At 43.0% G+C, this 15995-nt stretch overlaps 1 protein-coding gene across 2 annotated transcripts in view; it reads left to right on the top strand.

Moving 5' to 3' along the window:
- LOC122931907 (poly(U)-specific endoribonuclease-D-like) overlaps nt 1–15726 on the top strand; it is a 36055-nt gene extending 20329 nt beyond the window's left edge. The window contains exons 4-7 of one of the 2 annotated variants that reach the window (XM_044285979.1): nt 4867–4980; nt 5599–5705; nt 11689–11831; nt 15166–15726. In XM_044285979.1, the coding sequence (XP_044141914.1) occupies nt 4867–4980; nt 5599–5705; nt 11689–11831; nt 15166–15319 (518 nt within the window). In that variant the 3' untranslated portion in view covers nt 15320–15726. Of the gene's footprint in view, nt 1–4866; nt 4981–5598; nt 5706–11688; nt 11832–14155; nt 15107–15165 lie in introns of those variants that run through there. The other variant, XM_044285980.1, reaches the window with a different exon arrangement.
- Nucleotides 15727–15995: the final 269 nt, after the last annotated feature.

The following is a 15995-nucleotide window of genomic DNA, read 5'->3' as shown; positions in this document are numbered from 1 at the left end:
TGTCACGGCCAGCTCCTCTGAGGGCAGGGTTAGCATGGCAGAGATGTGGAAAACTTTTGTCAACACGCCACAGCTAACTGCACCACCACCTGATACGCAACGTGTTAGCAGGAGGCAACATTTCACTAACATGGTGGAACAGTACGTGTGCACACCCCTCCACGTACTGACTGATGGTTCGGCCCCATTCAACTTCTGGGTCTCTAAATTGTCCACGTGGCCAGAGCTAGCCTTTTATGCCTTGGAGGTGCTGGCCTGCCCGGCAGCCAGCGTTTTGTCTGAACGTGTATTCAGCACGGCAGGGGGCGTCATTACAGACAAACGCAGCCGCCTGTCTACAGCCAATGTGGACAAGCTGACGTTCATAAAAATGAACCAGGCATGGATCCCACAGGACCTGTCCGTCCCTTGTCCAGATTAGACATTAACTACCTCCCCATAACCATATATTATTGGACTCCAGGGCACTTCCTCATTCAATCCTATTTTTATTTTCATTTTACCATTATATTGCGAGGCTACCCAAAGTTGAATGAACCTCTCCTCTGCCTGTGTGCTAGGCCTAAATATATGCCAACGGACTGTTGCAGTGGTGGCTGACATGAAGCCTGATTCTCTGCTATGACATGCAGACTAATTCTCTGCTGACATGAAGCCAGATTGTCTGTTACGGGACCTCTCTGCTCTGCCTGTGTGCTAGGCCTAAATATATGCCAATGGACTGTTGCAGTGGTGGGTGACGTGAAGCCTCATTCTCTGCTATGACATGCAGACTGATTCTCTGCTGACATGAAGCCAGATCGTCTGTTACGGGACCTCTCTGCTCTGCCTGTGTGCTAGGCCTAAATATATGCCAATGGACTGTTGCAGTGGTGGGTGACGTGAAGCCTCATTCTCTGCTATGACATGCAGACTGATTCTCTGCTGACATGAAGCCAGATTGTCTGTTACGGGACCTCTCTGCTCTGCCTGTGTGCTAGGCCTAAATATATGCCAATGGACTGTTGCAGTGGTGGGTGACGTGAAGCCTCATTCTCTGCTATGACATGCAGACTGATTCTCTGCTGTCATGAAGCCAGATTGTCTGTTACGGGACCTCTCTGCTCTGCCTGTGTGCTAGGCCTAAATATATGCCAATGGACTGTTGCAGTGGTGGGTGACGTGAAGCCTCATTCTCTGCTATGACATGCAGACTGATTCTCTGCTGACATGAAGCCAGATTGTCTGTTACGGGACCTCTCTGCTCTGCCTGTGTGCTAGGCCTAAATATATGCCAATGGACTGTTGCAGTGGTGGGTGACGTGAAGCCTGATTCTCTGCTATGACATGCAGACTGATTCTCTGCTGACATGAAGCCAGATCCTCTGTTACGGGACCTCTCTCCTCTGCCTGGGTGCTGGGCCTAAATTTATGAAAATGGACTCTTACAGTGGTGGGTGACGTGAAGCCTGATTCTCTGCTATGACATGAAGACTGATTCTCTGCTGACATGAAGCCAGATTGTCTGTTACGGGACCTCTCTCCTCTGCCTGGGTGCCGGGGCCTAAATATCTGAGAATGGACTGTTCCAGTGGTGGGTGACGGGAAGCCAGATTCTCTGCTATGGAACCTCTCTCCAATTGATTTTGGTTAATTTTTATTTATTTAATTTTTATTTTAATTCATTTCCCTATCCACATTTGTTTGCAGGGGATTTACCTACATGTTGCTGCCTTTTGCAGCCCTCTAGCCCTTTCCTGGGCTGTTTTACAGCCGTTTTAGTGCCGAAAAGTTCGGGTCCCCATTGACTTCAATGGGGTTCGGGTTCGGGACGAAGTTCGGATCGGGTTCGGATCCCGAACCCGAACATTTCCGGGATGTTCGGCCGAACTTCTCGAACCCGAACATCCAGGTGTTCGCTCAACTCTACACACGACCTTTGTGTGTTTTGCGGTCTGCAAATCGCGTATCTGCAAAATACGGATGGCGTCCATGTGCGTTCTGCAATTTGCGAAACAGCATGGACAGCCTTTAATATAACTGCATATTCTTGTCCGCAAAGAGTGCTGTCCGCATCTTTTGCGGCCCCATTGAAGTGAATGGATCTGCATCCGAGCCGCCAAAACTGCAGCTCGGACGCGGACCCGAAAAACAGTCGTGTACATGAGGCCTAATGTGATTGTACTCGATGTCACTTTCACTCAGTCAGTGTTTGATCAGTGATTTCCATCAGTGATTGTGAGCCAAAACCAGGAGGGAAGCCTCCACAGAGATAAGGTCTAATGGAGACATCTGCACCTGGCACCTGGTTTTGTCTCACAATCACTGATGGAAATCACTGGCCAAACACTAAGGCCTCATGCACACGACCGTTGTGTGCATCTGTGTCCATTGTTCCGTTTTCCGTGATATTCTGCGGACCCATTGACTTTCAATGGGTCCGTTGAAAACTCGGAAAATGCACCGTTGTTCATCCGCGTCCGTGATCCGTGTTTCCTGTCCGTCCAAAAAATAGGACCTGTCCTATTTTTTTGACGGACAACGGTTCACGGACCCATTCAAGTCAAAGGGTCCGTGAAAAAAACATGGATGCACATAAGATTTTCATCCACGTCAGTGATCCGTGTCCGTAGGCTACTTTCATACAGACGGATCCGAAGATCCGTCTGCATAAAGATTTTTTAGAGCTGAGTTTTCACGAAGTGAAAACTCAGATCCGACAGTATATTATAACACAGAGGCGTTCCCATGGTGATGGGGACGCTTCAAGTTAGAATATACTACGAACTGTGTACATGACTGCCCCCTGCTGCCTGGCAGCACCCGATCTCTTACAGGGGGCTGTGATCCGCACAATTAACCCCTCAGGAGCCACACCTGAGGGGTTAATTGTGCGGATCACAGCCCCCTGTAAGAGATTGCATGCTGCCAGGCAGCAGGGGGCAGTCATGTACACAGTTCGTAGTATATTCTAACTTGAAGCGTCCCAATCACCATGGGAACGCCTCTGTGTTAGAATATACTGTCGGATCTGATTTTTCACGATGTAACTCAAATCCGATGGTATATTCTAACATAGAGGCGTTCCTATGGTAATGGGGACGCTTCAAGTTAAAATATACCATCGGATAGAAGAAAACTCCGATAGGGACTCCTGACTTTACATTGAAAGTCAATGGGGACGGATCCGTTTGCAATTGCACCATATTGTGTCAACGTCAAATGGATCCGTCTCCATTGACTTGCATTGTAAGTCAGGACGGATCCGTTTGGCTCCGCACGGCCAGGCGGACACCAAAACAACTTTTTTTTTAACTTTCCTTCATGTCTGGTGATCCTCCAAAAATCACGGAAGATACACGGAAGAAAAAATGGACACGGATCACGGAACAACGGAACCCCGTTTTGCGGACCGTGAAAAAATACTGTCGTGTGCATGAGGCCTAACTATGTGAAAGCGGCCATACACACACTTGATAGCAAAATGGTAGTACATTTTATTGAAGGCTAGTTAGAAAATTGCTGAAATGGAATTCCAATACTCTCTGCAAACTGGATGTTCAGCTGTTTGAAGGGGTCATGTAAGAGCGCAGCAGACTCTTCATTTATTAACAGTTGTGTTGGGTATCGCAGCTTTTACCCTTCAAACAGCTGATTAACTGGGGGACCAAGTGTCTGCTGACCCCCTTCTGTCTAAGGCTACTTTCACACTCGCGCTTTGGCTTTTCATTTGTGAGATCCGTTCAGGGCTCTCACAAGCGGTCCAAAACGGATCAGTTTTGCTCTAATGTATTCTGAATGGCAAAGGATCCGCTCAGAATGCATCAGTTTGCCTCCGTTCTGTTTCAATTCCGCTCTGGAGATGGACACCAAAAACACGGCCTGCAGCGTTTTGCTGTCTGCTTGACGAACCTGGGCCAAATGCTAGGCTAGGCCATCAGGCTAGGTCATCTACTTTCACACTCGCGTTTTGGGCTGATCCGTCATGAACTCCATTGAAAGTCAATGGGGGACGGATCCAATTTCTATTGTGCCATATTGTGTCAGTGAAAACGGATCCGTCCTCATTGACTTACATTGTGTGCCAGGACGGATCCGTTTTCACTGACTACAATATGGCACAATAGAAACTGGATCCGTCCCCCATTGACTTTCAATGGAGTTCATGACGGATCCACCCAAAACGTGAGTGTGAAAGTAGATGACCTAGCCTGATGGTAGGCCATAAAAATTGTAATCCCACTTTTGCATTTAGGAAGCAATGTAACAGTAAAAATATAAAAATCAGTGCAAAGGTGTTCGTAGCCTGTAAGAATAAGGGCTCATGCACACGACAGTCTGCAAAACACGAATATGCAAAAAAAAAAAAAACTGATGACATTCGTCTGATGTCCGTGTTACAAAGAAAACAATGCCAGCCCTGGGGTAGAGTAGAAATTAGACAGTTTTTGTGACAAATCCAGACGGAAAAAAAGGTGCATCTACATAAAGTCTCAAAAGTTAGAAAACTAATCAAAATAGTCAAACAAGGAGCAAAAAGCCTCCAAAATAGGTGCAATTTCAGTAGTAAACTAAACAACAAAAAAAAGAATGTCTAAAACAGCATTTTTTAGACAAAAAACAGGTGCAAAAACTTTAGTAAATGTGTCCCAATGTGGTCAAAACCGTCTACTTTTCATTTACTGTATGCTTATTTTTAGAAACAAAGCATCACGTCTTGTTAATGTTAACACCTAAAACACCAGTGTTCTAGATTCCTTTTTGTTCTTTCCATGTTTTGGCCATAAACATGTCTCTTGGTGCCACTAGTGATATGTCATGGAATAACGATGACAATACAGCCTCCCTCATTTTGTGGAACCTCTGACATACCATTTTGATCAACAGGTTATTACACATCAGTTGAAGGCTTTGAGACTGACCTGCGGGAAATGTGGTTTGGACTATACACACGATCAAAAGGTTCCTTGGACTCCTCAGGCTTTGAACATGTCTTCAGTGGTGAGATAAATATTCCAGGAACACTGAAACTCAATAAGGACAACAGATACCAAGAGAATTACAAGATTAGGAAAGCTTGTTAATCAGCCTCTGAGTGAAACTGGGTAAAAAGTTGAGATGTGGATGAAGTGTAGATATTGAGAGTAGATATTGTAAAGGCCCCTTTATACAGGCAGACAGAATCTGCTCATCAGAGGAGGTGAGAGCTACATTTACATGCAACAATCATCTTACCTGTATGGGGACAACAAGCAATTGCCACCATAGAGAATCCCTGTTTACACAGCACAATCTGCTGACCAGAAGTGATGATTTTGGTATGTGCATTAGCAATGCTTTTGCTCTTTTATTGGGTGATTGGTGGCACCTTTACACAGGGCAATTATTTGGGAGGAGAATTCTTTGGATAGCTCCTTCCCGATAATTGCTCTGATCATTGACCCATGTCAAACAGCCTTTAAGGACATACATTTTGCTAGCTTGGGCAAGAAAACCACACTTTTCCTACTTTGGGGAAGGGGGGCATTAATTTAATTTAGTTTGATTGAGATTTTACTGTTTCCACAATCAGTTATTAGGAATTAACAATGTTGGGTCATCAGTGTATTCTGTATGCAGGTGAAATCCACAAAGGAAAGATATCTGGATTCCATAGCTGGGTGAATCTCTACCTGATGGAGAAGGCTGGTCAGATTAACTATCTCAGCTACAGTTCAGATGGACCGGTAGGTGGGATACATCTGTTAGTTGGTTATAATAATTATTCTTTTGCTTTTCAGGATGTAAATGCTTCACAATTTACTTTCTGAACGGTCAAAGAGGGACATTTATGGTTTATTATGTGAAAGGTCCACTTTTCCTGCATATTTATATACTTCAATAGCTTTTTTTTTTACACAATAGAGCAAAAATTATCTGAATATAAAGATTTCTAAAATAAAAATTAGATCAAATAAGGGAATAATATGTAAGGGGGCTTTAATATATAGATAGGGACCAGGGAAACATTTTCTGGATCAATATTATAAATGTAGTAATGCCCCCGAGATATCCCCTATGTGCTTTAGAGGATGTAATGAGGAAGGGTCAATGTTACATACTTGGTGGTCTTGTTCTGTTGTAAAACAGTTCTGGGTCCAAATAACAAATCTGATATCGTCAGTATAAGGCCTAGTTCACACGAACGTTTTTTTTTGCGATTGTACAGGCCGTTTTTTTGTGTTCCGTATACGGAACCTTTCATTTCAATGGTTCCGCAAAAAAAACTGAATGTACTCCGTATGCATTCCGTTTCCGTATTTCCGGTTTTTCCGTTCCGTTGAAAGATAGAACATGTCCTATTATTGCCCGCAAATCACATTCTGTGGCTCTATTCAAGTCAATGGGTCCGCAAAAAAAACGGAACACATACGGAAATGCATCCGTATGTCTTCCGTATCCGTTCCGTTTTATTGAACCATCTATTGAAAGTTTTATGCCCAGCCCAATTCTTTCTATGTAATTACTGTATACTGTACATGGCATACGGAAAAACGGAACAGAAAAACGGAAAGGAAACGGAAACACAACGGAACTCAAAAACTGAACCACGGATCCGTGAAAAACGGACCGCAAAAAACTATAAAAGCCATACGTTTGTGTGAACTAGGCCTTAGAATGCAACTTCCCTCTAACATTACCATTATGCCTCCTAGGGGACAAACCTCACTAGCTATCCTACGCCAGATTCAAACGTTCTCAATATATACTACTAGCAGCCAGAATCCCCATTGCTTTTAGATGACGTTCAGATTCGCTATCCTTCCAAGCTGTTTTGGATAGGATTAATAAAATACTGATGTTTGAGAAGTTAGCGGCTATCCGCACTGACTCATTTTCCACTATCGAGAAGGTGTGGGAACCCTGGCTATCCTCACCCCACTCTCCAGATCTACGTTATAGTATCTCCCTTTGAGTCTTGTGTCTTTGTGTAATCTAGAGCAAAGTTGTTGATTCACTGCACTTTTTCCTCAAGTTCAGAAAATGTATTAACCCTGTCGAAATGTCAAAGAATGTACCAAAATGATATGTATACCTCCAAGAGATGTTATTGTTCTGTGTAACATATCTTATCATTCACCACAGTAAATTCTTGCTTACCTATGCAAAAAATCCAATAAATACCCTTTGAAACATAAATGTAGTAATGCAAAACTATACCTCAGATCAAAAAGAGGGACATTTATGGTGCAAAGAGGGACAGAGGGACTGTCTCTCCAAAAGAGGGACATTCGAGAGGTATGTATTTGCTACCTGGAGAGTATTCACTCTGAAGTTGTCCATAGACCGTCACTAGCTGTTGGCCTAAGAACTCCATGTGCAGGCATATGTATGGTTGAACATGCATGTGTTTTCAATGGAGAGAAGACAGTAAGCGGCTGCCACATGCTCCTAGCAGTAGCTTATCTCCTGTGTGAACAAAGGATTGGGCATGTTGAACTTCACAGCACAAGCATGCCCCATACACATAACATAGCGGGACGGTGTACGGGCAACTTTGTGCTATTTCTGTTGGGCTATCATTCACAATGAGCAACACAAAACTAGTCTGTAAAAAAATATGATCTGCAAGGAGAAGAAATGTGGGCAAAACAATGTCTTCTCTACCTGTGTGGACATCACTTGGCCCAACAATGGCCACAACTGTCAGAAACCAGAAACTTCTTTTATTTATACCTCTATAAAGCAACGTGTTTCGGAGTATAGATACCTAGAGGCATGGGCTGGGTACGGAGGAGATGGGGAGCCTGGCTCTTGTCATACAGTCTGCTGGAAAGGCTATTTGACCTCCCACCAGATGTTATAGAACTATAGTGGGCAGGAGGTTAGCTTTATTTCACACACACACGAAAAAGGGTTAACACGTCAAGTATAGATCATGTATTCCTATTAGAAAGTGATAATGTGTGCTTTTTCCTCTCAATTGATGCTGGAAATTGCAAAACCAGAACATCCCTTTAAGTGAATTAGAGGACTTTAGGTAACAGGGTAGAGAGAAGCGAGTCCATGACTTCTACACGGTATAACTCTTTCTATGTTCCCATTGTAAAAATTTCACAAGAGAGAAAAGATCTTCTTGGGAAAGTGATTCTTTCGTCTATTTGGATCTGTTCTGTGCAGAAGGGAACATAAAAATCCTTGGTTGGGACTATGTAAACGAGTCCTCAGGAACCATTTGTCTCCTTCATTGATGCGCTGTTTGTGAATAATTAATAGGCACCAGTCTCATTTGCATCTCAGTGGCTGGATATTATTCCTAGACAGCAGCGATGCTCTAATGTATCAGTAATCCAACATTGTGGGATGTTAGTGAAGTACAAACAGTGACTCAGAACTGGCACAAAGGTGACGTCCCATTGTCCCAGGCATGTAGTTAGCATTACCACCACTATGTGGCGATATCTGAACATGGTTAATTGAATAGCATCACAGTGAATAAAGAGACATTTAGGAATGGCCCATGTGAGAAATAAATATACGGTATGCACCATAAAGTAGCTTTATTATTTACCCGTATGTCATTAATGGAAATTAAAGGAAGTCTGTAAAGGGACACTGTCTTGTAGGGCTAGCTCATCTGAATGTAATGATACCTTTCATTTAGCGATCTGTTGATTCATTCTGGAGAAAAAGTTAAAGGGGTTCTGCAATTTGTTTAAACTGATGATCTATCCTCTGTATAGAATTTTTTTTTTTTATGGAAATGTGAATAGAACATAGATTTCTCATGGGTCAGTATGCTGTCCGCTAAAAATGCTGACAGCACACTTACATTAAAAAACGGAAATGTGGACGAGGCCTAAAAAGAAGTGATTAGTACCTAAATGTATTATACGTTGCATGGCTTTTAATACATTTTGGACTGTTCTAAAAGTCACTTTCATACTGTCAGTATTTGGTCAGTATTTTGCATCAGTATATGTAATCCAAAAGCAGGAAGAGTTCCAGAACATGGAAGAGGTACAAATCTTTCTTTTATATTTTTCTCTGTAGTTCCCACTTGTGCAGCCATGTGGCCCGCCTCGCCATAGGATTGTATCCTATGAGATCCTATGATTAGGATGTGCCTCTACTGTTGTAAACATGCTTTACCCACTCAGGCCTCAGATGTGTTCGCCCCCCCCTCTACCATTCACACTTTAGATCTCTTTCGCACTAGGTTCTAAAATTTTTGTTAAACGTGTTTTTACTCAGAAACATTAGGAAAACTGATGATTTCAATATATACACAGGCTTCTATCGAAAAAAAACCTATGCCATATCTACGTTTGGGTATTTATCGCTCCTGTCCATTTTTTTTAAAACTATATGGGAAATTGCAGATGTCCGTGCTATTCACTTTCTGTCGCAATCCTAGGAGGATTGCATTCAATGTGCCTTTTTTTCCATCCATCTAACGGATCTGTTTAAAAAAAATATATATTCCTTGCACTTGCCCAAAAAATGAGAAAACGTTAACCATTCACAGGTGACACAATCCAAACTCCATGCTTTATTCTTTACGTAATAAAAAATTGGATCCATCATGAAAATTGACATTGGTTTGTGTATGTTTTGGGAATGGATCCAGTTTGTCTAAAAACTGGTTAAAAATGTGGTGTGAAAGCACCCTAAGGCTAGTCTCACACCAGTGGTATAGCTACCCAGCAGGCTGTTCACCATGCCACAGTTCACCATATTCAGCCTAGATGGACACTGCCATTCACTGCCAGACTCCATGGACTATAATGGGATCTGGTGGGGATCCAACTGCTTTCCAACATGACCAGACAAAAAGCGGTGCAAAATGGCCAACTCCCTGCCACATCTCATTATAGTCAATAGGGTCTGGCGGTGAACGGCAGCATCCAGCTAGGCCGGATATAGTGAACTCTGGCAGGCTGTTCCTCTATCACATGTGTAAAAGTAGTTTAAAACTATCTCCAACATAACTCTAAATTGGCCCATTATAGCTATTGGGAGCCACAGTTGTGACAATAGCTTCTAACCTATAATGGAATAGGGATTATTAATATGTATGGCACCTTATCTGCATGATTAACTCTTTTACTGCCAAGGGCATATGTAATACATCATGCCTTTAAACGCCTGCAGCAGCTACATCTCCATCACATAAAATAATTTGGGATTTTTACATAATGTTGGGCTTTGATGCAAAATTGCATGAAGGTGCCTATTAGCGTGGCTTTTTCACAATGTGTCAGGGGTTTGCTATAAGATGATTTTTTTTGAATGATTCATAGTATTAATTGTGTTTGACCAAAGTGTGAAACATTTCTTATAGCAAAAATGATAAATTACATGCTGCCATCACAATGCATGGATGCCTGATGATTTCACAGTATTAGCATCGCTAATGTCATTGCAGTAATCTGTAGTCACACGTGATAGTGTTGTAAGAGACATCCCAGCGGGAAGTAGGTATCAGTGAATCCGCCATGACGTTGGTACTGGTTACTGGTCCGCTAACTCTCCAACCTATGTCCCAGGATCATTTCACCTTTTTCCCAATAACCCACTGACACAGCGGTGGATTTTAATCGCCCACAGCAGCCATACAAATTATGAACATTCTGAACATTACTGACGAAGTAAGGTCCTCGAAGCCTAAAATAATTAAATCCCATACGGGGAACTCCACCTTGCCTCCAGCTGTTAAGCACCAGCTCGGAGGCACCAACCGATGGACCCCTTAAATCCACCACCAACCAAAGTAGTCCAGCCCCAACCATAGGGCCCTCCCCTCCTCAGCAACCTGGCAACTTTGAGGACCTCCCACCGCCACAGCTGCTGTGACAACACCAGTCCCAAAGAACATCCCCCAACTTGTCTTCACCTTACACAAACAGGATCAAGAACATAAACCATCAAAACAAGGGAGGGTGGGCGGTGGTTCCCTGTTTCTCCTCTAAATTGGCGCCCCTTTATTCCCCACAGCCCCTTCTTAAAGCCAAGACCCTTCCCCCCCAAATTACTAACCCCCACCCCTAGCAACTTAAACTGCCCAATCCCCATTCCTGCTTCCCTGAACCACTCCCCGTCATGCCGGCCTCCCCCTAAGGCTACGCCTCCAGTCCAGCCTCACTTCATGTCAAAACTATAATCAATGTTTTATAATAATATATATTCCGGTGGACCGATATGCACATGTAACTGATAATAATACCTATATAAATTATCAAGCCATTAAAGGGGTTGTGTCACTTCAGCAAATGGAATTTTAATACAAGGCACTTACTAATGTATTGTGATTGTCCATATTGCCTCCTTTGCTGGCTGGATTCATTTTTCCATCACATTATATACTGCTCGTACCCAGGGGTTATGGCCACCGCTGCAGCGCAGATACGAGGTGGTCTGGACTGGAGCTGCTGCACATGTGAATCTGTGCGAGCTCCCATGGTCTCAGCCACTAGAAAGTCCAGCACTTTGTCCTGTAGTGTGCAAGCAGGGTGGTCGTAACCCCTGGAAATGAGCAGTGTATAATGTGATGAAAATATGAATTAAGCCAGTAAAGGAAACAATATGGGCAATCACAATACATTAGTAAGTGCCTTGTATTAACTTTATGCACATGATAAATGCCATTTGCTGAAGGAGACAACTCCTAGAATAGCTATGTACAGACTATGCTATCCTTTTACTTTTGTTTTTGTCTTCTCTCCCCAGTGGACCAGTTATCCTGATGTTTTCGCCTTCCAGTTTAAGTGGTCCACCTATTTGAAAACTGTTGGCTCCTTCTTTATTGGATCCAGTCCTGAGTTTGAAATTGCGATGTACACACTTTGCTACGTCACTCGCCCCGGTAGTCTGTAAGTATTCCTATGTACAGTAATATGCAAAGTATATTTTTATACTTCTTTTTATTATTCATATTTCTGTTATTCAGCATTTAAAGTACAATGAACAGAAGACATTGTTGAGAGAACAACTTATTTTCTTTGGAGTCCAAGGTCCCCTCACTAGTAACCAGAGCATAGACATATTACATAGAGGGGCTTCCATTCTGGCAGACCAGGCACTACCATATGCTATATGACCGCCCATATATTTGAATGGATGCTTCAAATAGCTAATTGTTGGGAATTTCAGCGGTCAGACCTATGGTAGTCACCTGATTGCTGGGGCAGCTTTCATTGCCAAAATGGGACTATCCACATAAAGCGCAAGCTGGGGATTGAAGCACAGCAAGCTATGTTGTCTGTGCTGGCCACTAGAATGTTTTTAGGGCCGCACCGCTAATTAGGTGAGGCGATCGCCTCAGGTGGCGCGGCCCTGGAGATGAGTGGGGGTCTGTGGAAGGGCCGAGGGAAATGAGCTCTTCCACTGTGGAAGCGCTCATCTCTCTATATTCAACTGTATTGCCGTCCTCAGGACAGCAATTCAGTTGGATGCTGCAGCAGGGTACATGAGCGACATCTCCCTGCCCCACTGTTCCCTCTGATAGGCCACAGGCACTACACACAGGCCGGCGTAGGCAACATGATCATGGCAACATCACTGTGCCACCTGAGCTGGACAGCGAATGGCACAGGACCGCATTACTCACATGGAGGTAAGTATATGTGTTTATTTTTTTCATTTGACACCCTGCTGTTGGTCAATATGGGGAAGAGGGGAGAGGAGTACCATGGGGGCTTCTACTAGGGTCATTATATACTGGCACTCATTATAGGGGCACTATGGAGAAGTGGGGACACGAGCACTATGGGGTCATCTACTGGGGCATTAAATACTGGCACACGTTATAGGGGGCACTATGGTGAAGGGGGAGAGGAGCACTATGGGGCATCTACTGGGGGCACTATATAGGTGTATTTTACACTGGCACACATTGGGGGGCACTATAGAGACATTGGATCAACTGGGGGCACTGGGGTTACTTTTTGTACTGGGGCATTTTTTTTTTTACTGGCAAACATTATAAGGGGGCCTTTCTTACACTGGCACACATTATAAGGGGCATTTTTTGTACTGCTGCACATCATAAGGTGCGGCCATCTCAGCAATGTTACTGAGGTAGACAGAAACATAAAGAAAGGAACAAAAAGCAGGTGGCGCTATTCGCTGGCTATACTAGATTTTTAATCACATGCAATTGCAAAAGTATTTGGATCCAGGTGCTGGTTCAAAAATGAATATTTCTGATTAACCATATTTTGTATAAAAAAAAAAAAATGCTCTAAAAACTGGCCAAAGAAGACCGGATCTATTAATCCTTGAAATTATCTCCATTTTTAACCATACAAGCGCGCTAGATGTGGGGTAATCAATATGATGTGGGGTAATCGATAAGTAAGGTTTGCCGGCATTTGTGTTCTACATACAGTGAAACCTCTTTAAGATGATCTCCCAAAACTGCACCGTCTTCTAGGTGGCTGCTCTTCTCAAAGAAGAGACCGGAAAAATCTATCACAGGAAATTTGGTCTGGATAAGGGAATATGTTCCGAAAGAGGTTTCACTATAAGCCATTGACAGTAGGTCAGATGAAGCATATACTGCAGGGCTACCAACCCTTTGTACATTGTGACCCACATTCAGTTCTGAGCGAGAAAGATTAAATGTGGACAAAAAAATAAAAATATCCGGACATTTCAAACATTTCGAAACTGTCAGTGTTCATGGGAGGGTGTTCCACACATATAAGACACAGCTCATCAGATAAATGCAAATCAATGCATTCTATATTTCAGCAAAAATAGAAGATTTATAGAACAAATGTAGTGTCCACAAAAACCAATACTTATCAGTCCACTGTGTAAAGAGACAATGCACTCCGAGGCTGCACTGTTCTCAACTGAGACTAGAAAACTTCAATTTCTGGGTTTCCATTGCCACCTCGTTTCCAGGACATTCACCATAGAGTGATAACACTCATACAGTACCCTCATAATCATATATACCCAAACATAAAATAATCTAACATCATATTACTAATATAAATAAATATTTAATTGAACCCAAATAGAGTGTGCCTGCTTAATTTCCTTCTTTCTATGATTACATGCCCCTGACTGGGTGAGTCAGTTCAAGCAGCCCGCACCTCTAGCATTTACCCAAGTGGTAGAGCCGTCTATTTTACTCTAATTTCTGGGTTTTGTTGCTTGTTCTTACGCTTACCATGTTTTCTTTCAGGTGCACTGTAAAATTGGGTGGTTCTTCTCTCAAAATCCAAACCTACAGTTGGGACAACTCATCTTATGGAAATGGCAAAAGATATTTAGCATCTTCATACCCCACCATTTAGAGCAAGTGTTTTAATCCTTGCAAACAGTTGCATTTCAGCAAAAAAAAAAAAAAAAAAAACTTTTCAAAGGGGTTCACTGGGATTTTCACATTGTGGCCTATCCTCAGGATAAGTCTTCAATATGTGATTGGCGGGGGTTCCAATTCCTGGCACGCCGCTGATCAACTGGTTAAACCAAGAGCTCCGGTGATCGCCATGGTCTCCTCGCAGCTAACCAAGCTAAGCGCAGTCCTTTTGAAAGTGGTTGTGACTGGTATTACACCTCAGACCCGTTCACTTGAATGGCACTGAGCTGTGCCCAGGCAGTGTGATCGATCAATGTGATGTCACATGGCCTAGGAAGAGGCCTAAGTGCTCACTGGACGGCTCGGCCTCTTCATACAGCTGATTGGCAGTGTTGCCGGAAGTCAGGCCCCTGCCGATCTCATATTGATGTCCTATCCTGAGGACAGGCCATCTATATAAAAATCCTAGAAAGCCCCTTTAATAAACCATAGGTAAATGATTGCAGATAAGTCTATCATTTAGTAAACTGATGAGATACGACAACTATAATTTTAGATCACTACGTACTTTGATGAATGTCGAAATTCCTTCAGTATGGCATCTTGAGGCTGAAAATCCAGCTCTTTTTTACAGCACACAACTGCAATAGGTAGAATTTTATGAAAAAAGACACAGAAGACCTCATGCACACAGCAGGAGCATACAGACTATAGTATCATCCTGTAGGTGTCTATGGGCGCTGTATAACGTATCTGTGTACCTTAGAGGTTGTATAGAACAGGAATTATGTATGAGCCTGAATGCCTGTAAAAAATAAAGTGATCTTAGCTTCATTTCTGCTTCCGTATTTCTGTCTCTACCCTTACAAATGAGTTTTATATATTTTTCTCAGACTATCCAGCCAGGATATAAACGTAAAAACACCAAGTTGGGGCTCACCTCACCATACACCAGCGAGGAGCATGGACACAGAACCGGAACCAAGGCTGAGAAATAGCAAAGAAAATAGAGTGTCCAGCTTCACCTCGCAGTGCGTATTTTATTAGGAAACGTGCTTAAAAATCAAACATCAGGCTCATTTCATCAACATGTTTCGGATCAACATATATTACAGATCCTTCCTCATGAGGATTTTCCGCTATCCAGCCAGGATAAGACTGGCCCACCAGAGGAGCCTCCGGGGGGCTCAGGCTCTGATAGCATGGTGGCCTCCGAGGGCCCAGAAGAAAAATAAAACATTTGGCTGCCTTTGGAGCCAATCACCTGCCACTAGGGCCTATTTATTTTATCCAAAACCTATTAGACATTATTGATGATCTCGGGGTTGGGTCTCGAGAATACTTTCCTCTGGTGGGCCCAAGGTATCCCAGTCTGACACTGTATCCAGCAATCAAAAATATTTCAGAATCTATTTGTTCCCATTGTTGTTATATTTAAAGGGGTTATCCAATGACTAATGTAATTTTTATTTTTATCAGACATCATATAAAACAGTGATGGTGAAGCTTTTGCCCAAACTGCAACCCAAAACCCACTTATTTATCGCAACGTGCCAACGCGATAATTTACTCTGAATACTACAGTCCAATATAGTATATCTTCCATGTACTTAATCATTTAGCTATAATAGCCTGCCTGCATTCACTGCGCTGCCTGTGCTGTTCATAGTGCGCCCTGCACTGATTAATGGCAGGAAAAGTCTAAGCCATATTGGTACACCAT

Source organism: Bufo gargarizans, chromosome 3 (genome assembly GCF_014858855.1).
Source record: "Bufo gargarizans isolate SCDJY-AF-19 chromosome 3, ASM1485885v1, whole genome shotgun sequence".
NCBI classification, from domain to species: Eukaryota; Metazoa; Chordata; class Amphibia; order Anura; family Bufonidae; genus Bufo; species Bufo gargarizans.
Note: the sequence above shows the minus strand (reverse complement) of the source record. Positions and strands in the feature narration are given on the sequence as shown.